This window comes from Pleurodeles waltl, chromosome 4_2, assembly GCF_031143425.1.
Source record: "Pleurodeles waltl isolate 20211129_DDA chromosome 4_2, aPleWal1.hap1.20221129, whole genome shotgun sequence".
Classification (NCBI taxonomy): domain Eukaryota; kingdom Metazoa; phylum Chordata; class Amphibia; order Caudata; family Salamandridae; genus Pleurodeles; species Pleurodeles waltl.
This window is the reverse complement of record NC_090443.1, coordinates 944,064,486-944,090,382: the sequence shown is the minus strand read 5'-3', so window position 1 is coordinate 944,090,382 and position 25,897 is coordinate 944,064,486. Positions and strand designations below refer to the sequence as shown.

Here is a 25,897-nt window from a genome sequence, read left to right as displayed (position 1 = left end):
TGCTCAGGTGGGACCAGGTACTCCTGGGGAAAAAAAGGAAAATAAATGGAATAAAAACAAAGGCAAGCCACATGGGCACATCAAAAGAGAAGCGTCAAGGTCTCTTCTAAACTATGCACACTTCTAAAAGGAGCACCCCTAACCGCCCTGCAGGGCCTGTTACCCATACAACAATTTCTGGTGCTCGTGGTGGGCTCAGGTTGGCAGGCCACCACACCATAAACAAAAGAATGAGGAGTCCCAGGCTTTGTTGTTGGTTCCAAGCACTCTCCAGGCTGGAACATGTGCTCTATGGTTGGTAGTGCAGCTCCCTTTAAGGGCTAACTCTATAGTTACATTTTACATGGCTTAACGGTGTCCAAAGAAAGGTACATGTTGTACAGCACTCTCTAGAGGCTAAGTCTATGGTTGCATGTTATGTGATCAAAATGTGATGTCCTCTCAGGGGTGTTTTCATGGTTGTGCTTTCATGATTTGAGAGTATATGAAAAACACACAGACACGTGATGTTCATTTTAAAATGCTTTATCGATCTAATAATGTTCATCGTGATTACTGTCAAAGTGCATATGCTTTATTGGCATTAATATGTGGATTTATACATGATTATTATTATTAATGATTGCACTGATGTACAACTTGAAGTCTTTAACTAGTAGTTCGTTGATCTTGAACCTTTGACTAAGTCAGTAAATTCAACTGATGTTTTTTTATGGCACTCCAGAGGGTCAGAGGTGATTACACAATATCTATGTTATCTTCCATCTGCCTAATGCATATAGAATTTAGTATTGTGTGTGTAAAACCATGATCTACTGTAGCAATCAATGTTACAAATTGGTAGAGTCCAAAAAGGGAAAACATTATAACACTGTTTGAATTAAAGAACAATTACCTTTATTTGTTGAACATCTCAATACAATATTAATTTAATTAGTTCTTCTTTTTCATTTGTCCAGTTTGCATCTTCACGAAGTACGTAACATTACTTCCATAATTCAGTGTTGCTAGTGTAAATGTTGTTGATGTAGTACAGTCAAATAATTTCAAATTTCAATAGTCACTTTCCATTCACATAAGTACAATATTTGGTTTATTTACTGTTGTACAGCCAACATGCTTTTTTGAGGTATAAAGTGAACCTCCACTTCTTCAGGGCTGTTAAGAATTAACATTTGCAAAATAATTAGAAAACTTGCATCCATTGATAAAATTAAAAAAAGCACAATCTCAAAAATAGACAGCAATGTCCTCAAATCCATGTACATTTATTTAGTTAATATTCCAAAATAAAACAGAGGTCATAAGAGCAACAAAAATTGAAAAGCAAAGGCGTCATTACAAATAAGCATCAACTTAATTACCATTTAGCTGAAGGAATCACCATTTTGTCAGGATATTTTTGTTTTAAAAAATCCATAAATTCTGGGGTTAGAGAGCTTACATGTTCCCTGACCACTCCAAAGAAATTTGCTTGTCTAAATCAAATCTTTTCAGATAAGTTACATGGATTACTTTCTTTTTCACTATTTGCTCAAATGCATTTCAGCTTACACAAAATGACCGTATTGAGGTCACCAAATTTTGGGTTTGAGATGCTGACAGATTTTCTGACCACTCCCAGTTTTATCTGCTTATCTTTATCGAACCTCCTCACGAGCAAATACCATAGGTATGCGCTTCAAAAAACTGTAGACGTTCTCTTTTACTTAAACCATCACATTAATCCTTCCAAAACATGCCAATTATCTTAAAGATCAACAATCCACCAATTTGTGATCCTGAACATCAATGTCAGGCTAAATGTCCTGCATCTCTTCATTATCTAATAGTTCATTCTACAAAATCAAAACAGCAATCGGAAATCAATAACCTTACTACAGTGTTTTTTATTTTGTATTCCACCAAATGAGAACTGTTATCTTAAGTATTCACAAACTCTCTAAAACTCAAAAGTTTTCAAATTCCTGAACTTGTTTAGCAAACTCTTTTACATCCCAATGTTTTCAATCCCAATGTTCAAAGAACCAATCACTATTCACAATTACCCCCTTCCGAATTTCCTCAAAATAATAGGAAAATAAATAATAAGCAAAGATAAAAGTATGCTTTGCCTCATTTCTTTTCATTTTCCTTTCACCTATGTAACAAAAATAACCTAACTATAGTTGAAATATAGCGTATCAAAATCTTCGCTGTCTTAATCTTCCACCTATTGATACACACACATATATATATATATATATACATATATATATATATATATATACCTTCACTAATCGTCTTTACCCAGGGAGCCTGCTTCATTTATTCTTCGAGCAATCTCAGGAGATGGCACAAATCCGGTACGACTTATTGCTTTTTTATAAAGAATTTATTGTTTCATAACAATGAAAGTGCAAAGTGCGAAGTGCCACCAGAAAAAATGGCCTATGCGTTTCTGCAGAAGCCTTCGACTGGGCCATTCTAAAGTGCAATGCAAAACATATATTTAAAGGAGCACACTCCTTTTGTCTACACCTCCTCCATGAAAGTACATACACATAAAAAGGGACCATGATGTCATATGTAACTTTCCTTTTTCCCACATCCTCACAACATTTACAGGGTCTCTCAAAGCAGTATTTCTATATCTTTTTCAACAGGGTGCTTCCCTTCGGAAATGTTTTCACAAATTTACAAGTGAACTTATTCACTTAAAAATGGCTATCTTTTTCTACTTGGAGTGTTCCCTTATTTAAAAAAATATCTTCCTTAAGTAATTTACTACGCACCTTTTAGCTCTTCTTTTCTAATCTATTTACAAAAATTCATCATAATATTAATTTTTTGTCAAAGTGCCTTTCAGTCAATAAAGTGTTTTCTGGGGGAGCATATATCTCTGCAAATTTTACTCAATAAATGGCCAATTTTCATAATTCAGTTTACAACAAAGTATTGGTATTGTTGATATCTTTTCATAATTTTAACTCGTTAATAACATGAAAATGGCGTATTTAACATGTTTACTCATTTTTATGTTTTATGTTTTCACAAATTTCCACTCCTTCCATGACATGCCTTTCAATCAATAAAGTGATTTGTTTTTTATAAAGTGCATTTTTTGGGATGCATATCTCTGCATATTTTACCCTATGGATGGCTTATTCTCATAATTCACTCTATAGTCGCATAATTTTAACTCATTAGTGACATTATATGGCATATTTAACTTATTCACATTTTTTAAATATATTTTCACAAGTTTCCACCCCTTTAATAATGTTCTTGCATAATTTGTAAAGGCACATAAGTCATTAGCTCACATAATTACAATCCTGGTAAAGTACCCAAGACTTCCTCCACCTTCCAATCAACCGTTCATAAGAGAGAGCCATATGCTGATTTTCTTACATTTCCAATAGAATACCCCCAGTTTATCCTGCATTGATTCTCCATGTGTTGAGAAGCACAGAATGAAATACAATATGTATTTTTTCTCTCTCTAAATATTTTGTCCAGTCCAATGATCTATTTACAAATGGACATAAAGTTCTGCATCCGTGATCAAGCCCGAAGGTATCTCAGTTCTAATCATCATAATCATCTAGATTCTGCTCTGCTAAGGGTCAGTTCTCGATCTCCATCTCTAATGTTGGGCTTTACGTGATATATATATATATATATATTTGCAGATCAGTTTGAGTAGGCCTTGAGCTGCTCTAAATCGCTACCCTGAGAGAGTCAAGCACAACAATGGGGTGCTTGCTTCCCAGTAAATGGAAATTGTGGACCTATAACTTGTGCACACCACACAACAAGTATTCATATTTTCTACAATAACCGTATGAAAAGTAACCAGAAAATGAAATTTGTAAGTAGTGAACTTAAAAACACATACACTGAAAAATATGATATAGAGGATACCTTTTGACAAAAGGTTAATGTTTGCATTTTATCTTTATAAAAGATTATGAATGTGTGAACCTTTCATTTCTGAATGCAAAATGGAGTTAATCAGACAGCATGTTATCATGATAGCAAAGTAGAACAAATGAACAAACAAATGATCAGAATACTGTCTTTAGGACATGTATGGCAGACTAAGGCATTGGAACAGCAAACACACCTCCTAAACAAAAAATATACATACGTAGTTAAAATGTAATTGTTGGCAGTTATCTCACTGGCTGGAAACAGGCTTTGACAGATGCACAAGTACATTGGGCCTTTTGACAACTGTGTGACTATAAAGGATACCGTCCCTTTCCCAGACCAAGAGCAGATATCCCCTTTAATATAGGGTCATTTTTCAAGTATCATCACTCAGGTAGGACTTGAGTGGTTTGACAATTGGTGACTTAGTTTCCGGCGTTAGTACGCTGTATCCTCAGCCCTGAAGAATGCCCCTGACCTGCATAGGCTCTTTGTGTGGGCAGAAACACATTGGCTATTTGAGACAGGACAAGCCATTATTCTCAGCAGTACTGTCACACCCTGTTTTTAGATATACCTGTGGACACCATTATTAAAGGTGATACACCGGTTGTCCACTAGGTGTCTTTAGTGAGTCTTTATCCCTTGTTCTGTCCAGTAGCTTTTATCTAAGAACGCCCTTCTGTCTATGTCTGTCTGGAGGTTGTGTTCCCTGGTGGCACTTTCCTACCAGGGTGGGGAGAGGTAGCCAATAAGGAGGCATGCCACTAATAAGTTTGTGAGGCTTCCTCTTTCATAAGGAAAAGCTTCCCTCATGTTCTGTTAGGACAGTGGTTCTTTTACACCCAAACTTGGGACTTTAATTTTTGACCCATTCTGGGCAATAGTCTGTAGTACTCAAAGGCTACCATACTTGATGTGATAGGAACCATTTTCAAAATGCCATGGCCTTGGTGGACAACCCATCGAAGCAATGGCAAATCAGAAAAAACTTTGACGTCCAGTGGCTGGACAGCTGTGATTTCACAGCCTAGTCTTTTTCTGCTATTAATTGTGTTTGGGGTAGTTAATTGGTCTTTGAGACAGGAAAGGCCATCAGTTAACCTAAAACAGGATTAAAATGTTGCTTTTCAATTCACTCCTTTTTGCATTGTTAGCCATCTGGTTAGAATGATACCAGCAGAGAGAAAAAGTATGATGTAAGAATTGAGGTTGCAAACCAATGGTGTCTGGGCTGCTGTATGCATGCTACCCCATCCCTGGCACTGAGCCACATCTGTCAAAAATCCAAAATTTAGTAGGAACACAGCAGGTACAGTTTCATTGGCACAAAATTAAGTTCTAAAAAAATTGACTGAAATAGAAGTGGGAGCAAGAGAGGCCAGGCTGCTCCTTGTGACAGTAAAGTAGCAGAATCTGTAGGCGTTTAAACCCACACTATTCCTCCTAAACAATAGCAAGCATTCTCTCTCAAGCCCTCTGAGAAAGAAAGCATCCCCAGAAAAAAGCAACAAACATAAACTGGAATTCATGACAGATCAGACAAACACTTGCTAAATATTTTGCATTTTGTTTGCATTTTAGAAATAAGAACTAGCATCATGAATTTATGTTTATGTGCATACATTTATGTGACAAAATCTGTTGTTTTGTCTGTTCCTTGTATGTCACTTATAATCTCCAATAACATTGATTTAACATGTTATGCAAATAAAGTTAATTTAAATTTGATTTTGATTTGAGAAATAGGAATATGCATAAAAAAGAACCTCAGAGGGCACGTAAAAGATAAACCAAAAAATGAAGGTGCACAACAGATAGAGTGGGATGAAAAAGAAGCTAGAAAAAGAGCGGGGAAAAAAGAGAGTTAGGGCAGGACAGAATAAGAAAAGAAATGAGAATGAGGAAAGGGAGCACTAAAGAGAGAAAGAGAAAAGCTGAACAAACAAAGCTGTAAAGTATGAAAGAGAGAAGGGACGCAGACATTAGGAAAGATAGCAAAGAAAAAAACATACAATGAATTTGAAAATAGATGTAATAGCATAATGAGAAAGAGAGAAATGAATTGAAATAATTGTGTAAGCAAGCCAGAAACAACTGACATACATTGGCAAATAGAATGGAAGCCTGTGTCAGAAGATAAGGGAAGAAAGGACACAAAAATGCTAATAAATATTACAGCCATAACAGGTATGAGACCCGTATGTACATATGAAAACCAGGAAACTCATGGAACATTCATAGAAAATGTCCCAAAACAATTTTTTCTAACATCAAGGAATCAAGAGATTCACTGCTCATTGATCACGTCATTCAGATGTTACAGTCATGTTACCAACGATGTCATAGAACATTGTCACAAGTAATGTCACACTGCAGGTAATTAGCATGGCGAGGGCCCATAGGCCCACATGGGCACTTCAAGCCTACACCCTGAATTGCATAGCCTTCGAACAGGTCCTGTGCGCAACTCCCATGGGCGTGCACTGCTGACTGTGACATGTAACAATATAAGGGATGTCATTTTAGGTAAGGCAGAATTATAGGCTTTGTCAAATGGCCAGTGGGCCCATGGGCTTTATCATGGGGTCATCACATCAACCTATATATAGCAGACCTATGATTTTTGTTGAAAAGACACCATTAACTGTAACCAACTGTATATTTCATAAATGCACACATTGCAATGTTTAACAAAAGTGATTTTCTTATATTTTTTTAAATAAACCTTTATTTAAAAAAGCATCAACACGTAGTTGTCTTTCTTATGACGTTTTTCAGGCCGAAAATTGCAGCATTAGGACCCACCCAAGGGGGCTCTGCTGTCCAGCTGAAGAGCATACAGTTCCAGCTAAGAATACTTTAAAAAATATATGCTAAGCTCTCCTCATATCATGGTTTCGATGACCCAGGAGATTGACTGTTTCTTTTATTGTTTCTCCTGGTTGCTACACACCCTGCAGCCCCCCACAACATAAAAAAATGTTTGGCGGTGATCCTGCCCCTTCTAAAAGGGTTATGTTAGTGTAATGATATTCACCAGATATAGTGTATATCTGTATAAATGGTGGAGGGCGCATTTGAAAAGTTCTGTCCACCCCCCACATTTCACATTGGCTTTGTCTTAGAAGAATGTTTTCAGTTAGAAATATGACTATTCTTTTGTAGTTATTGTGATTATCATGTAGAAGAAATGATTCATGTTTAGGTTTTCTGTAATCTGTCTGTTTTGGAATAGTCTAGGTAACTCACCTGTAATGTGGCCAGCTACTTTAGGGAGTTTGGGTGTCATTAAGACCCCGGCGGTCAGAGCTAATGTTACGGTAGTACCGCCAACAGGCTGGTGGTACTTACCCCAACATTATGACATTGGCGGGTTGGCTGGAGCCAACCTGCCAATGTACCACTCCTACCACCATGGCGGTATCATGACCCTGCCTACCACAATGCTTTCCGTGGTGTTCGGAATGCCACGAAAACCATAGCGGTAGGCACTATCAGTGACAGGCCCCCTCCCCCAACACTCCCTTGACGCCCCCCACTTTATCCACACACCCCTTCACTCTCCCCATACACACACACACACACACACACAGACACACAGTCATTCACACAGACATACAGGCATGCATCCATTTATACTCGCACATATCCGTCCATACACACATTCACACTGACACACAGACATGCATTCACATTTCCATTCGTACACGCACTCACACGCACGCACACAACACTTCACACACACACACTCGCATTCATGCACCCACTCACACATACATGCACACACCCCCCCACACACACACCCACACAATACCACCCCCCATCGGAAACCCGACTTACCTGTATCCAGGGGGTCTTCCGGCAGGGGACGGGATGAGGTGCTACCACCACCAGCAGCACCCGCCAGCAGAGCACCGCCAGGCTATCTCATGTGCTGCCATGGCGCTGCTGGTGGCAGCAGCACCACCTTACCACTGTCCGCCAGTATGGCCACATCCAGATTTCCGCCCTTCTTGTGGCGGAAATCTGGCCGTGGTCATGATTTGGCGAACAGATAATAGCCACAGTGACTGTATTTTGTGGGCTGTTGCCGCGGCGGTAGGCGATTTTTACCACCATTGACATAATGAGAGACTGTGGGGGTCATTCTGACCCCCGCGGGCGGCGGTCGCCGCCCGCGTGGAGGGAGCCGCCATATGGCCGCTCCGCGGTCGAAAGACCGCGGAGGCCATTCTGGCTTTCCCGCTGGGCTGGCGGGCGACCGCCAGAAGGCCGCATGCCAGCCCAGCGGGAAACCCCTCCCCACGAGGAAGCCGGCTCCGAATGGAGCCGGCGGAGTGGGTATGTGCGACGGGTGCAGTGGCACCCGTTGCGTATTTCAGTGCATAGCAGTGCATAGCAGACACTGAAATACAAAGTGGGGCCCTCTTACGGGGGCCCCTGCAGTGCCCATGCCATTGGCATGGGCACTGCAGGGGCCCCCAGGGGTCTCCCGCCAGGAACAGGATGGCGGTATGGGGCGTCAGAATCCCCATGGCGGCGCAGCGCGCTGCGCCGCCATGGAGGATTCTCATGGGCAGCGGAAAACCGGCGGGAGACCGCCGGTTTTCCGCATCTGACCGCGGCCGAACCTCCGCGGTCAGAATGCCCTGCTCCCGCCAACCCTGGCTCTGGCGGTCATGGACCGCCGGGGTCAGAATCACCCCCTGTGTCTGTTAAACGTTTAGTAGTGGGCTATTGGGAACTAGCGCTTACCTAATTTAAAACTTGAAGCAAATGGCTAACTTCTAGCTCTGTTACATTTTCTGGGGCGGGGGGGGGTTTGTTGTAGCTCTCCATGAAAAGCATTTGCATAATATTTAGTAAATTTCCAATGCACATTGCCTGTGCTTGTGTTTTCCTGGCTGGATGTGTATTCCATATGCAAAAGCAATTGTTTGCATTTCTATGATGTGATATATGTAGCTGTTTCTCACTTTCTGTCTGAAAGTTTTAAATGAATACTTATGCAGAAGAAAACTTTTACTATGCTTGCTAATATAAATTAAACATGGTTTATGATAAGGACCTTTGTTGTCACAAATCCTGTGACTTTGTAACTTGAGGCTTAAGTCATAAATATGGCTTAGATGCAAGCACTAACTCATGATGACCATGGCACATATGGCACTCCATTACACCATGGGCTGTGACACTTGGGAGGTCCATCATGGAGCTATCTCTTGCTCCACAAATGCTCTTACTCCTTTGTGTTATCTACAGAGGTGGCTAATGAAATGAATTACCAAAAGGATTTTATGTTATTGAAACATCTCTGCTCCTTCAGCAAATCAGTGCCTTCTGGATGTATAAATGTTTGTTCAGCTCAATTAAACAAATGAAGCTAAAACAACTCAAAACAATGATTTGTAAATGGAAAAGTTGTGTCCCATTGACATGGTGCCATTTAATATTTAGGGTGATCTCATCAAAATGGAAACAATTGTATTCAGCCTCCTATGTAGCCACCAGTGTGGTATAAATGAGAAGCTCCATTCCAGTCTCATGACAGAAGTAGAAATACCATGGGCCTGATAAGAGTTTGGGATACAAAATTAAAGCCGTTGGGATGGCAGAGGATAATACCTCCACCATCCCGAGGGAATTCCACCCACTAAATTGAGAGCCCCTTGGACAATACTCTACATTGACAGAAACTGCTGTCATGGAAGTTTCTGTCTATGCTGGAAACGTTTGACGCTAGCTGGTAAAATGTCAAAAGTTTTTTGTTTTTCAAAAACAAATTCCCAAAGTGGGAGTTTGTTTCAGAAAAGCAAAAAACAAGTGCCTCCCTCATACTGAGAGTTTTTGTTCCAAATTAAGGGGAGTCATTATTTTTTTCCTATCCCTTAAAGCCTCATTTTACGAAAAAATATGGTTGGACAATGTAAAGTCGTAAGATGTATTCTATTGACAGATCCTGTTAGAAATGGGCTCTCTGGTTGGCAGTCAGTTGTTGCTACTTGACCTGTCAGCTGCTTTTGACACAGTTAACTACAAGATCTTAATGTCCTGGTTAGGGAAGATCGGGGTCGGCGAGCAAATACTTGTACAAATGTAATTTAACAGATAGAATACAAGCTATAACACTTAACCCCTTTCACTCCATGTTTAAAACAGTAGAACATGGAGTGGCCCAGGATTCTGAGCTAAGTCTGGTTCTTTTTAATATATATGTACGGCCCTCTTGCGGACCTCATTCGATCTCACGGTATCAACTTTATCAACTATGCGGATGACACACAGCTGATTCTCTCTTTGGATAACTCTCGGCCAGAGCTACAGGACTTGTTTCACAACTGCTTAAGGGATGTTGTGAATTGGCTGAGTAGCATGGAGACAAAACTGAAATTCTCTGCTACTCGATTGGAGTGGCCTTCCTTCTAAATTTTGGGATTCGTCGAACAGTGTCAGCTTTGAAGTGTCATCCATGGTCCATTTTGACAATAGTTTATCCTTGGAGGCCAATGTTAATAGGACCTGCTTTGCCATGTTCTGTAATATTAGAAAAATCGTATCTTTTTTACCACGATCTGCAAGGGTGTTGGTAGTACAGTGTAGGATCCTGAGCAGACCTAACTACTTTAACACTCTTTTGTCAAGTGCACCAGAATTCCTAGTCAAAAGGCTCTATAGAGTACAAGCAGCAGCCGCTACGATTGCCCTGAATATGCCTAGGTGCTCTTTATCCTCTAGAGCTCAGGTAGATGTCCACTGGCTTCCAGATTAGGAATGAATTGCACTCAAATTGTTGTGTAGTGTTTTTAGAACAATTCACAATAAAGGCTCTCTGAAAGATCTTCGCTCATCAACCTCAAACTTTCTATTTAATCCTAAATTCCAAAAGGTTAGACAGGGTGGTCAAGTGTTGTCAGTCAAGGACTCACAACCCCTTTCTTCTTTAATAGTTTGTCAAGACTTGCTTCAGTTTACGAAAGCACTTAAAAGTTGACTTTTCCTCAGATAAATGCTCAGTGTACCTCAGGTTTTTTTCCTTTTCGAGAGGCTAATGCCAGGATACCTTTGAGGTCTCAACTGCGCTCCTAAAATCTTTATAATAATAATAATAATAATAATAATAATAATAATAATAATAATAATAATGTTAATAATAACAATATTCAACTTTAAACATGGTGGTGGCCCCACAATGTAATTACTTCTTCATCACGCTGCTAATTGCTGATATCACGGTAATAACTCAGTCAATAGACACTCTTATAAAAAGATACGTAGGGCAAAATGATACATCAAGGCTAGCCATGTCTAAACAACGTGCAGCAACTCCTTCAGTTGAATTACATCATCTAAAGATGGAGCTATACCTTACTGTTTACCACCTATCGCAGCTGGCATACGCTTCACATCTGACATGGAACTCCTTTATTAGGTAATCATTGAGAACCACCTGCAGACTGACGTGAAGGGTCCACAGTGACATATTTAAGCCGTTTCCCACCATGAGGCAAAGACAACCCCATCCAGGTAGGGTTGAGGCAGACATAGATAGTGACCGAGAGATCTCTCAAACAAACCAGCTTTCTAAACATGCAAATTTCCCTCTGAAACAGTGCTGCAGTGTCTCTCCCAAGCCAGCGTCTCTACTGACCACACTGGATTCAGAAGGGAATAACAACAGCAAATTGAATTTACTATAGCAGCTTTTATAAATTCTTTATGGGCTTCTAATCAAGTTCTTTGTTTTCTGCAACTGAAACGTTGCCTCAGTAGTGTCATAGGCAACCAGAGAGCAGCCATATCAGACTCCACCCAACATTGTTATTTGGAGAAATGTGGCAGCTATAGAAAATTGGTCACAGGCCTCTACAGTATTCTGATTGAAGAACTGTTCGCCTGATCCACAACTATGCACCTTCAAAATAAATGGTAGCCCTGCAACCAGGAGGCATGTACTGATGATGAATGGTCGGTCCTATTAGCCCCCCATGACAAAGACTTACATAGAGCCTGATAAAAATAAAGTTTTTTTAATAATTCTACAAGATTGTCACTGGTCGCCATAGACTACATAGTTCAACCTTAATTCCAAGAAGAAGACGTCATGCACATCTTCTAGACCTGCTTCTCTTTACAGGATTATGGAACCAAATGTGGAGTAGTATATCAAGAACTATTGCCCAGGCTAGAACTCAGACTGCTCCATGATGCACAAAACATCCACAACCATAAGAAATGCTGGCTGGATCCAGCACTATAATTGGTGGTGCTATGTATCTTGAAACACTCTAGAACCCCACCAAAGATATGTAAGTGGAATTATACCACGAGGTAAATAGCATCATAAAAATGCATGGTCTATAAATTGAATTATCAGTTAGAAACATATGAAGAAGTATGTGGTCCATACATTCAGATGATTGGAGACTAACCTTAGAGACTCAGTCCATACATTACATGTTTACTTCATTCCAACTGCAGCCACTAGATCTGTATCTCATATTGCTAAGACTGGAGAGACAAGCCGTGCAGGAGACTGATTCCACGGAACATGAATGTTATTTTTATTTCCCTTACTGAGTTATGGTCTGAGGTAAAAGTTTCAACAGGCACTGTATGAGAAAACATATCTGTATACCTGTTTCTCTCTTTCTGATTCTATTCATGTCTTACAGATCTTCTTTCTGTACTTTTGATAACTGCAGATAACCTAATAAATAATATTCGGACAGGGGGGAAAAAGACAATTATACCCAATAATCATTCTCAGGGAGACCACTATCCTTACTTTTGGATACATTTTCTTAAGTGTTACCTATGTATAAATACATTTGTGGTGCCTGTAGCTCTGGTGAAACATGTGTCAGTAGTGTCTTGTGGGGGTTACCGGGGGTGGGGCAGCACTGAGGAGAGGGGGGGAATTTGGGAATATAAATAATATTAAAAAATAAAAAAATAAAAACTTTCCTGCACGCTGCGCCACTGATCCTCCGTCACCTTCAGCAGGCGGCAAGCACAGACTCCCAGCGTGCCCTGCGGCCAATCCTGATGCTGCTCAGAGCAGGGTTAAGATTGGCTGGGAGTGCCCAGCCAGGGCGTTCCCAGGCAGTCTGGGAGCCTGTGTCTGCTCTCTCCAGCCCAGCAACACAGTGCTGGGCTGGGGAGAGCCTACTGTGCATGTGTGTTTAACCGGCCAAACACACATGCGTGCTGAGGATAGTGCACACTGCACTCCCCTCACTGCTCATCACCCCCAATGCCCGCCCCTTTAACAATGAAAGGATAATAAACTCGGTTTGTTATCCTTTCATTGTTAAAGGATTTACAGCGGTTGCTGCTTGCGGCGGGGCGACGCTCCTCTGCCATAGCGGGGGAGCCGCCACTGATATGTGTAGCTCAAAATTAGATGTTGAAAAGTGTGTTGATTCTGAAAACTCATAATCTTTCCCTTTATTTTTTATTTCCAATTCAGCTATGACTGCAGCAACTTAATTTTTGGGCAAACCTTACATCCGCTGAACCATCAAAAAACTCCAGGTGGCTCCTCAGGAGGTGAAGGAGCTCTTCTGGCAGGAGGTGGATCAATCCTTGGGTTTGGCTCAGATATTGCTGGAAGTATTCGGGTTCCTTCCAGCTTCTGTGGCATCTGTGGTATCAAGCCAACAGGATTTAGACTCAGGTATGTTCTACCATTAATGACAAGGACTAATCCTGCTAGTTTTAACAAAAGGTAGTGATTGCACTGCAAATTCGACGCAGTTGAGTAAATGGACATTCCATAAGAAAGGCCTCATTTGTTGCCATCAGTGTGAGAACCCAACTAGAAGGCCTTGACTCAGAGCCCGGTCCACAAGATATTTAGGCTTTAATGGACTAATCCTTTCCTCATATTTGGTAGCTTGGCTTGAGTGGCACGGCAAACTTGTGTGAGGTACGGTGTCTAATTAAACACTTTAACAAAAATGTATTAAAGAAATGTAATGTAATGTAGCAAGGTGGCAGTAATATGTGGCATGACTGGGGGTATTACCATGTAATACTAACACATTACCCAGAAGTGGACCTTCAGTTCACACCAGTAACCCTTAGCTCAGTCCTGGTAGAATGGCAAAGAGCAGTCAGGCTATTTAGAGGAACATGTGCGAAGCATTTCATGACACCAACATGGACGATAAGCAATTGACAGGACTCAAAAGAAATCCAACACCAATTTAGAAAAATAAAGCACAATTTTATCTTAATTTAGGTCTCAAATAGAGGCCTATAGAGTCCCAGGACCTGTATTCGACAGCTGGCACTTTTCCACCATATCCGGTGTTTCCAGGTGCAGAGGTGGCCTAGCAACTGTCAATTACGGAGGGGTTGTGCTAAAGATGCTTTGCCACTTAGTCAAAGTCTCCTTCTTCAGGATGTAGTATCTCAGCAGTGGGGTAGTTGCCAGAATTGGTCTCTATTGCACGGAGTTGCTCTGGAGTTGGTGGTGTCCGGGGATGGGTTTGTTACCGGGCTGCTGACCAACAAACCTTGGCAGCGCAAAAGTAATCCACAGGTACTTTGTTGGCTGGAGGTCGACAGGCGTGGGGTAGTTGCTCGAAATGTGGTGTGAATCTCACTACAACTCCCGGGGTGCAGGTGACCAGTTTTCTTTGCGCTCACTCAAGAGGGGCCTGATGGATTGCATTTCTTATGTCACAGCACGACGATTCTTCTGCAAGTTGCAGGTAACTGGTTCTACCAGTCAGGGGAGTCTATTTCAGATTCAGCATCCACTGGAGTCATCCTTGCTCAGGGCAACAAGCTTTTGTCACAGGCACACGTCGAACACACAGTTCCAGTATATGGTCCCCTCAGGCACTTAGGGGATCATTACGACCCTGGCGGAGGGCGGAGAAGCGGCGGTAAGACCGCCAACAGGCTGGCGGTCAAATTTATGAAATTATGACAATGGCGGTTACCGCCATGGTCATCGACCGCTTCTCCGTTCCGCCCGGCAGTCGCCACTATACCGCCGGCGGTATTTGGACCCGGCTGACTGCCATGGATTTCATGCGGTTTGGAACCGCCATGAAATCCATGGTGGTAAGCACTATCAGTGCCTGGGAATTCCTTCCGTGGCACTGATAGGGGTCTCCCCCACCCCCCACCCCCACCCCGACTCCCTCCCCTACACCCCCCACCACCCCTGCCACCCCCCAAAGGTGGCAGGACCCCCCCTCCCCATCCCGACCCCCAACATCACATCACTCATTCACACACGACACGCACGCAGGCACCACAAAAACACACATAGACGCACACACACCGACATACATGCCAACATCCACACACACAGTCAGACATACACGCACACATCCATACAGACATACCTACAGACATACACGCACTCATTCCCAAACACACAACACCCCCGCAAGCATACACGCACTCACACACCCCCTCTACATACACACACGCACACCCCCATGCACGCACACAACACCCCCCCACCCCCCTCCCCTAACAGACGATCGACTAACCTGGTCCGTCGATCCTCCAGGAGGGGACGGAATCCATGGGGGCTGCTCAGCCGACACCACACCGTCAACAGAACACCGCCACGCCGAATCACAGGACGTGATTCGCTGGGCGGTGTTCTGTTGATGTGGCGTGGAGGTGGAGCAACCTCCACTTCCCCGCCGACCTCCAGTATGGCTGTTGGCGGCTCTCTGTCCAAAAAAGGACAGAGAGGTGCCAACAGTCATAATACGCAGAGCGGAAAACCGCCACCACTGGCGGTCTTCAGCACGGTGGTCCCTCGGCGGTCTTGACAAAAGACCGCCTTGGTCAAAATGACCCCCTTAGTCCTGTTGTCGGTGACAGCATCCTTTTTGTGCCTTGTCTCGGATTCAAAGCCAGAACTGGGGTTCTGGTGCCAGTGCAGCCCCTTAAATCCTAGTTTAGGGGACGTTAAGGGTGTGAGGGACAGTTGCTAATGGGCTACTGGTCCCTGCTGCTAGTCTGCCCCGGAGGTGATGATTTTCTGTGGGAGTACATCACTTTTCTACCTTGAACCCTCTAATTTCAAGAATTGCCAACATGGCAGGACCTTTCCTCGGCTGTACAGACCTCCTATCCCACCTTAAAGGTGTGGCTAGCCTCTTGGAGCTGTCTGCCTCTTGGGTAACTAATTTTCCCACCTGTCAGCCTAGACAGGGCGGGAAGGGCTTCGTCCTCGTGGGGTGCAAGGAATTACATATCAAGGGCTTGATTAATGTAAGCAATAGTGTAATAGCAATAGCTCCTTCCTGCTCCGGTCCTTTGTCTCCATCCTGGGGGAAGGGTATGCACAACCAGCAAGCGGGCAGACTCTTGTCTTGGTGGCAAATAGCTCTGGGTTGCCCGCCAAGGCAAGCAAAAGTTGGTAAATGGGGGGTATCCACTTGGGTACATGCTAGCTAATCCTGGGCAGGAGAATCGTGCTCAGGGTTAAAATACACAATGTTTGACATTAAGCACAGGGGCATCATGGAACTGGACATCTGGGGGTGCCAGCCCATGTTATCCTACAAACCGTCAGTCACTTGCGGTAGCATTACATTTTAAATGCTATCACAGGGTCATATATGCTTGTGCATATATGTCATCACTCATAACACAGAGCACCTTGTCTCCTGGGCTATAGGAAGCCTACCTCTGGGGTGACTGACCTGTATTATGGGCAGTGTAGGGGCTCTGCCTGCACTTGATGTGGGCAGTGTCAAACTCAAGCAGACAAGCTGATCGTGCAGGCTGACATGGCAGCTCTGCAGGCTTTGTTTTTGACCCTTTTACTATCCCTCACCTGAGTACCAATGGTACCATTTACTAGGGTTTTAGAGGTGTGGTAAAATCCTTGCAATTGGGTTTACCAAATTACAGTACCATTTAAGGGAAAGAGCAATGGCACTGAGGTCTGATTAGCAGTTGTCAGTGCACTTTCAGATAAACAAAACCAGCATCAGTAGTCTCAATAGGGGCAAAAAGTGTGGTGAGGTCATCTACAAAGAGCCCAGTTTCTTATAAGTAAATAGTCCACTAAGCAAAATACTTCAACATTATTAGGTTCAAGTTACCAAACATCGTAGTATACACAAAATGGAGGTAAGAAATTAGTAAAATTGACCATAAAGTAAAACAAGTTGGTACTATATCCGAAACATCAACAATGCTGTTAAATGAAAAGGTAGTGTCAGAAAGTGCATTAAGTATTTTTCTTAATAAACTTAATAAACACACTCTGGCTGGTCACAACCTGGATCTTAATGAAGCTTTCCTTTATACTTTGGTAGCTGTGGTAAATGAAGCAGACATTTTCCATGAGAAATGTGTGTTAAGTTCAAATACAAAGACACACCATTAAAGTTAAGAATACAACACAATATAATTCTCACAATAATAGACGTTTGAGACATTTTAAGCAAAAAGGCACAAAATTTCCTAAAATAGAATAAGGGGCTTCTAAGATAATGTATTTTTCAAGTGTTAAGGCATTGGCATGATTTGAAACCGATTGTGACGAAGTGGGGACCAGGCGTGGCTAGTGGGTCACACCAGTAAAAGGGCTGTCATGCAGCACAAAGCATACTTATCATACTTATCAAAAATGTAAGGGTGCATGGCTAAGATGGTGACTGAGACAGTTGAACGGTAGGGAGCTCCGTCCATGGCACCCTTTATTAGTGATCCTGAAGCGTGACTGAGATTCCCCCCATGTTTGCAATTACACGGGCTTAGATTGACATCAGAGTTGGAGGCTAACTTGTGATCCCTGAGCTGCAGTGTGGTGCTGAACAAAAGACACCATAGAGGTGAGGCCTTCAGAGGTCACTGAGTAGTCTGAGCCTGTAGTAGTCGGAGGCAGGACCTGGTTGGTTGCTACACTGAGTTAAATTTCTAACATGGAGTGTGAAGTAGAGGGAGTCTTCCACTGTTCCTAGTCAGAGGGACATGGGTTGAGTCTTCGCCCAGTTGGAGAGGTGAGCAGAGGAGATATGAGATACCATGAAATAACAATACCGTGCAATAACAACACAGCAGTGCTGCTGCTCTGGGCCTGAAGTTGCGGTGTTTCTGCGATGCAAGCAGATAATAAGTGCAGTGTTGGAGGCTGAACTCAGAAAGGACTACATAGAGACTGGGGGCTCTTGCCAGAGTATTATGGAACTGGCTCCCTAGTAGGGGCCGTGGTGGTAGTGAGTGCCTGGCTGTTACATTACTTAGAAGCTAGGTGATTGAGAGGCTTAACTGTTGGAGACAATTCTGCTGCCAGGGGATAAAGACATGGAGCACTGAGTGATGCCTTATGTCCAGGACACAAGAGGGGATGCCAAGATAGCCAGTACACTCAGGGGCTGATTCTAACCCCGGCGGTCTTCGACCGCCGGGGCGAGGGTCGGCGGGAGCACCGCCGACAGGCCGGCGGTGCCCCGCAGGGCATTCTGACCGCGGCGCTTTGCCCGCGGTCAGAAAGGGTAAACCGGCGGTCTCCCGCCGGTTTACCGCTGCCCTCAGAATCCCCCATGGCGGCGCAGCTTGCTGCGCCGCCATAGGGGATTCTGACCCCCCCTACCGCCATCCTGTTCATGGCGGGAAAGCCGCCATGAACAGGATGGCGGTAGGGGGGGTCGCGGGGCCCCCGTAAGAGGGCCCGCAAGGTATTTCAGTGTCTGCCTTGCAGACACTGAAATACGCGACGGGTGCTACTGCACCCGTCGCACCTTCCCACTCCGCCGGCTCGATTACGAGCCGGCATCCTCGTGGGAAGGGAGTTTTTCCCTGGGCTGGCGGGCGGTCTTTTGGAGACCGACGCCAGCCCAGGGAAAAACTCATAATACCCTCCGCGGTCTTCTGACCGCGGAGCGGTATTATGGGGGCGGAATTCTGGCGGGCGGCCTCCGCCGCCCGCCAGAATTAGAATCACCCCCTCAGTGTCCAGTGCTAAGGGGCATGCCCTCTCAATAGACATCCATGCGGAAATGCAGTGATTGGGATCCGCAATTACACTCTTTTGTTCACTCTTGTTCAAACTAAGCATTCCATGGTTGTGTTGCACTACTGGTTGTGCAGACTTAGGAGCTTCGAGCCATATGTACGAACACTTTTTCCTGTAGACATAGAATGGGTAAAAACCTTTGCTACATCTGGCCCTTCATGTGCTGGCATGTCCCTCAGCTAACCTCACCATGATGCATCACGTTCTTTAGCAGACTTTATCGTCACCCCAGACGCTGCATACTTTGTTTGTGGAACGCTCAAGTTCCTTCCATCTGTCACAGGCTGAGGTGCTCCCCACCTAACTTTATCATTGTGCCACAAGCTGACTGCTTTGTGTGCAGGTTTCCATAGTGATGCATGTCATGTACTGCTCCTTGTCCATTCGGGGAGTGAAGTGCTCTCGCCAGCAAAATTATCTAAAGGAAACAATGTGGGAGGTGTTTACTGTTGCACAGGCCTGCTATATTGTCTCTAAAGTGTTTATTTTATTTATGAGAGAAACAACGTCCATTCTTCACTCAGGTGTTAAATTGAACACCGGTGACCTATCAATACTCATTTCTTTAGGAATCTTGGGCATTGTGTCGCAAAAACAGCATTACAAGTTTGTTGATATTTTAATTTTATGTTTGTATTTAATTGTTTTTCATTGTGTAGTACTACTTTCTTGTGGGTTATACCATGAGAACAAACACTTCTGTGGGAGGACACTTTAAACAGTGACTGTAGTCAGTTCCCACAAGTGTAACATCAAACTATTATCACATATATTCTAATATGCAGACATATTTATTTAAAGTGTAGCAAGTCATAAAGCAGAATGTCACTCAATCTCTGTTTTTCTTAGTATCTCCAGGGGAGCCAGGCAAAATGGAAGAAAGTATTTTTAGGCTATGCAAAGGTTTGTGGTACATCAAGTGGAGAAAAAAAAACTGCTTTACTTTTATATTGTCTAGGTCCAAAGGGGCAAGAGGTTTCTGAACATTTGCCTAACATTAATGAAGCTTAAGAGTTAAATGAATTTGATATATGTATTAAGAAATTAGCCAATCATTATTTGCACACCATTAGCACAAAACTAGAATGGTATAATTTTGGCAGGAGATTACAACAACCACAAGAATCACACCTAAACAAATTACGAGCTTCATGTAAGTTTGTAGGATCTGTGGATGAATGCATCCGTGACCAGTTCATGTTGGGGTGCAGCATTGAGAAGGTCAGGGATAAACTATGGCAGAAGAATGATCCAAAATTAGATGAAGATATCTTAATTGCAAAAATAATTGCACATTCATTAGCTTGTGTATATGTCATAGGCAGAGTAGTAATAAAAGGGCAGAAGCTCTAGAGAGGATACAGAGTGTTAGTAAAGAAAACAACAATGTATAGCGCCTCAAGTTGGTAGAGAAAATGACATAACATTTTCTAATGTGAAGAAGTTTAACAAATTTGGACAACCAAAAGAAAACAATTGTGGGAAACTGCAGGGACATCTGGCAAGTGACAAATATTCTCCTGCCTGGAGTGTCAAGTGTAGAATGTGTTGTAAACAAGGACGTTTTGTGAAGTGTTGTAAAGCTCAAGATAAGTCGAAAAGAGTGAAAGAAGTAGAAGTGAATATGTTGTGAAAATGATGAATTAGGTTGTGGTGAGATTGTTATGCAGGTGAGAGATCGAAACAAAAGAGGTCCCACTGATTAGGTCAAAGTTAATGATTCTGCTGTTGAAATGTTGTTTGATTCAGATGCCAAAAAATATCTAATTCTGATGACATTTTATTTAGAAAAACTGGTAGATAAATTGAAAATATATAAACTGGATATTCACCCTCTAGCTTATGGAGGACAGCCTATTAAACTGGATGGGTATTTTATTGGAGAAATGGAATATAAGGGCAGATTTGCAGCAGGGACGATTTATATTTCTACCAAAGGAGACAGCATCTCATCAAAAAGACTTGGGAGTAATGTTGCATCCTAGTAGTGGTCAACCAATTATATCGAAGGAGATTGAGTCACAACCCCACAAAGAGTATGGGTAAAACTGTAAATATTGTGTGCAATGGAGACTTGAACAAAATGTTATGCTCCAAATTTCCTGATGTGTTTACAGATAAGCAGAGTTGCTTGACAAACTATTCACATAGGATTGTGTTGAAAGAGAATGCTACCCCTAGTCTGAGGAAAGTGAGAGGTGTTCCATTAGCTTTGAGGCAAGCAATGATTGAGCAAATCGACAATCTCAAAAAAGAAGGAATACAAAAGGAAGTTGAAATGACGGGGTGGGTAGCTCTAGTTGTATTGGTGGATAAGGCATCTGGTGATTTAAGATTATGTGTGGATTTGAGAGGACTGAGAAAGGCTGTGATTATAGACAGACTTCCTCTTCCACATATAATGCAGAAGTTGACGCCACTTCATTGTACAGTGGTGTTTTCCACCCTAGATCTGCGATACGCCTATCATAAAATTAAATTAGATGAGAAATCCATGAATTTGACATCTTTCATCACACCTTTTGGTCTGTATAGATTTACAAGGATACCTTTTGGTTTAATTTCAACTATTTTTCAAAAGAGTAATGGCAAATGCTCTGAGAGGTATCACAAATGTAAACATTTATGAGGATGTGTTCATCTATAGACGCACACAGGAAGAACATGATCAAGTATTGAGGGCTGTACTGGAATTTTTTTTTTAAAAGAGTCTTACTTTAAAGAAAGAGAAATGTGAAAATGGTTGTAAGGAGATTAATTATCTTGGGCATATGTTGTCTGAAAAGGGAGTACAACCAAATAAACATTGTGAGCTGGCCCCATCTGATGGTAGTGTTGAAGTGACAAAGAATGGGTCTGGGAATTCTGAGTTGGGTGGAAATATTTTTCACAAATCTGAAAGCTAAGGTCCAAATGGGAAAGATTTTTTCAGAACCTACCCAGATACAAGGTGGTGCCAGACATAGGTGTCTGTTGTGACCTATTATCTTTGTTTTGGCTACGGATCCGTTGGCCTGTATGGTACGAACAAAGTGGCTGAGCTGCTAGGCTGAAGATATCTATCCCTATATGCAGATGGCACAGTAATATATCTTCAAGTTGATGACTATTGTTCAACTATTGATAGAACTACTTAGCAAGTTTGCTTGGTTGTCAGGCTTAAAAATTCATTGGGAGAAATCTTGTCTCTTCCCTCTAATTGACATAACAGACGAACAAAGTTGAGCATTCTATGTCACTCTGATCCAAAATAAAGTGTGTTACGATAAAATATTTGGAAGTCTACATTTGACATTCAAGAATGAGCTCATTGAGTGGAACCTGGAAAAAGGGAGCTCATCCATACGGCAATCCCAATATGGTCTTGAAAGTAGCTAAATGATGCTGGAAGACATATGTACATGAAGGGCCCAACTCTGTTCCCTGTGCACTAGAGATTCCTATATAGTCCCTACCTAAGTGTCTGGCTTTGAAGTCACTATGCCACATTGACACATGATCGGAGACAGGAGTAGAGTTGTGGGGGGATCTGGTAGAAGATGGGTAAAGGAAATTGGGTCACTGGTTGAGGGGGTGAAAACCTTCTCAAGCAACAACCACACTTCTTGTCAGAATGAAACACAATAATACTCCAAATGAACTTGTTCTTAACCCTCTGGTAGCTTGGCACAAAAGCAGTCAGACTTAACTTAGAGGCAATGTGTAAACTACTTATGCAGCACTTCAAACATGAATAAAGTGGAAATACACTACAAGAAAAATTCCACACCAATTTCAACAAATAAAGTTAAATGTAGTAACTTATTTGAGAACAAAATAACAAAAATCCAATCAGTAGAGCTGGACATATGCAGTTTTAAAGATCTGAGTGAAAACAGTGCTTCGAAGCGCAAAGCTCCAACAGTGGTTATCTGGTCATGCTAAGGTCAGAGATGGCCTATCCAGCCTACACCTAATGCCCCTTTGTCTTACTGTCTGGGAGCAATACAAAAAGACCAACTGCCAGCTACACCTAGTCATGTCACCCAGGATATAAGCTGCAGGCACTAAATGGTTAGCAAAGAAAAATACCACTTTCTAAAAATCTCATTTTCAGAATTGTGACTTAAAATCCAACTTTACCATTAAAAGTTTCTTTTAAATTACAATTCTTCAGACATGAAACCCGAATTCCTACTTGCTCCAGATTAAAAATATATCCCTTTTTAAATGTAATAAGGGAAACCAATGTTATCCTATCGGAGAGGGTCTTGTAGCAGTGAAATACAAATGTAAGAGTTTTTCACTACCAGGACATATAAAACTTAAAAGTACATGCCCAACTTTATAAATACATTGCTCCCTGCCCAATGCGCTGTTCAGAGCCTACCACAGGAATGACCTATATGCATTAAAAAAGGAAGATTTAGGCCTGACAAAAATGTCAGGTTCAACAGCACACACAGGCTGCAATGTCAGGCCTGCAACATGTTTAAAAGGGCTACCTAAGTTGTTGGCACTATAAGAGCTGCAACTCCTGTAGCAGCATTCAATTTGCAGGCCCTGGATACATGCAGTACCTCTTTACTAGGGACTTGCAATTAGATTAACTGTGTCAATTGGGTGAAAGCCAATTTTGTCAAGTTTAGTAGAGACAGACCAAGCACTTTTGCACTGGTTAGCAGTGGTGGAGTGCACAGTGTACTAAAAGCCTACAAGAGCGGGTTCCGAAAACAGGAGGGTCAAGGCAAAAGGTTTGAGGATGACCATTCAGAAAGTCCAACAATGGACAACTGAGGTCCCTTGGCAATTTGACTGAAGCATACCATCTAGGACCAATTTCCATTATACATGGCACTGACCCAATTAGTGAGCCAGATGTGGGGAGAGATAAGGGCTATGCCCAGTGCCACACTTGTGATGTCGGTATTAGTGACCCATAGACAGGAGAGAAAAGCGAAAACATGTCTATCCCAGGCACTCATGTAGCAGAAAGACACTACATTAAGGACACTCAACGACTGGTGGAAGACTAGATTAGGATGAGAATTATCATTGGATGCGTGGAAAAAAGCATATGTTCCATGAACAGATTTTGAAAAATGCTAGATTGTGGTATATGAAATTTATTTTCCTGCACCATACACACACAACCCCAAAGCCGATAGGGTTGATAAATTCAAATCTCACCAGTAAATGTTCCAGATGTACAGAACTTGTAGCAAACTTTTACCATATAGTGTGGCCCAAAGTTTTGGGAAACAGTATTGAGTTGTGTGGCGGTTTTGCCTGGCACTCTTCTCCCGCAGGATTCATGTCCTTGCTTATTAGATGCTCATCTTATAACAAAAAAAGAAACACACTGGTCACTTCTCGGTTTTAGTTATGGTGTTAGCACAATGTTGAATAGCCATGCCGCTCACACATCGAGTGGTGTACCAAATTCATTTCCTGTCACCGGCAGATGACTTCCCCAACCCACACTTCCAAGACAGCACCATCGTCCTCCCACCGCTTCCTCCCCGCATACAAGCACACACACCCTGCATACACGCATTCACCAACATGCATACATACAAGCATTCAATAACACACATACATACACGCATTCACCAACACACATACATACATGCATTCACAAACACTTACATACATGCATTCCCCAACACACATACATACATGCATTTACCAACACGCATACATACACACATTCACCAACACACATACATACAGGCATTCACCAACACTCATACATACACGCGTTCACCAACACTTACATACACACATTCACCAAAAGACACGCATTCACACAAACATATCAACACTCACTCACTTCAACAATCAGACACGCTTAGACACTTAAATTCACACATCCATACACACATTCACACATGCATACACAACACCCTCCAACCCCTTCCCTTGTCAAACGATCGACTTACCTTGTCCGGCAAGAACAGGCGCTTCCCCCGCCGGCAGCACCCCGCCATCAGGACACCGCCGAGCTGTATTACTGCTCATAATACGGCAGGTGGAGTCCTTGTGGTGTGGCGGTGACAGCTGTGGAACCGCCTCTGCACCGCTCACCGCCAGCACGACTGCTGACGGATTTCTGCCCAAATTGTGGCGGAAATCCTTCAGTACTCGTAACATGGCGGTCGGAAGACCACCAGCTCTGGAGGTCTTTTGGAGCCCGCAGCTTCGCCGGTCTGTGTACAAGACCGCCGAAGTCAAAATGACCACCTAAGTCTTGGTCCCCAACAAACACTGCAGAGCCACTAGGTCTTGTGTTAGCTGCAGCATTTTTGCTTTGTCAGTGTTTGATTTGTTTTATTTTTTATTGATTTTGCAAACCTTTATCGTTGGGGAAGCTCCCAGGCCCTTGTCAATCTACAAAATATTGGCTAAAAGCAAAATTATTTCATGTCAAAACACACATTGCTTTGGTAGTTCTTGCATTTCAGAGAATTATGTTATGTTATAAATATGTTCTTAGCGAAAGAGAAGAATAACATCAAAGTGAAGTTAGGCAGTGTCTGAAGTGTACTGGTCTATTGCTCGAGGATATATGCTCCAGTAGATGGTAGAAAAACGAGAAGGACCACTACATGCCAGTGAAGGAAGAGGGCTGGCTGATGGTCCCTATGTACGAAATTGGTTTATTAGTTGTGGAGGATGTAAGTATTTCCCAAGTAATAAGTGCAGAATCTTGTCATGACCACACGCAAGTTTATATACTAAACTTGGGCTCAGCCCCTGCTAGGTATCACACCGAATAGACAGAATTAACTTAAGGAAAAACTGTAAAGTATTTAGCAGTAGCAAAACAATGAAAAAGTCAAAACATACCCCAATAAAAGTCTCATGTGTCAAATTTCTAAAAAAAGAGACAAATGTAATTAGAAAAATTACATTCAAATATAAGGACCCAGAGATATGAATTTTTAAAGTTTAGGGCAAGTACAAACTAAAGGGCAAATCCATTGTCACTGT

The 25,897-nt window shown here is 42.4% G+C and overlaps 1 protein-coding gene across 1 annotated transcript in view; it reads left to right on the top strand.

Annotated features, from left to right (window-relative positions):
* Positions 1-25,897, top strand: part of LOC138293506 (vitamin D3 hydroxylase-associated protein-like) — a 198,013-nt gene that overhangs the window by 83,875 nt on the left and 88,241 nt on the right. Inside the window, exon 5 of the mRNA XM_069232746.1 lies at positions 13,388-13,594. Coding sequence (XP_069088847.1) covers positions 13,388-13,594 — 207 coding nt within the window. The remainder of the gene's footprint in view (positions 1-13,387; positions 13,595-25,897) is intronic.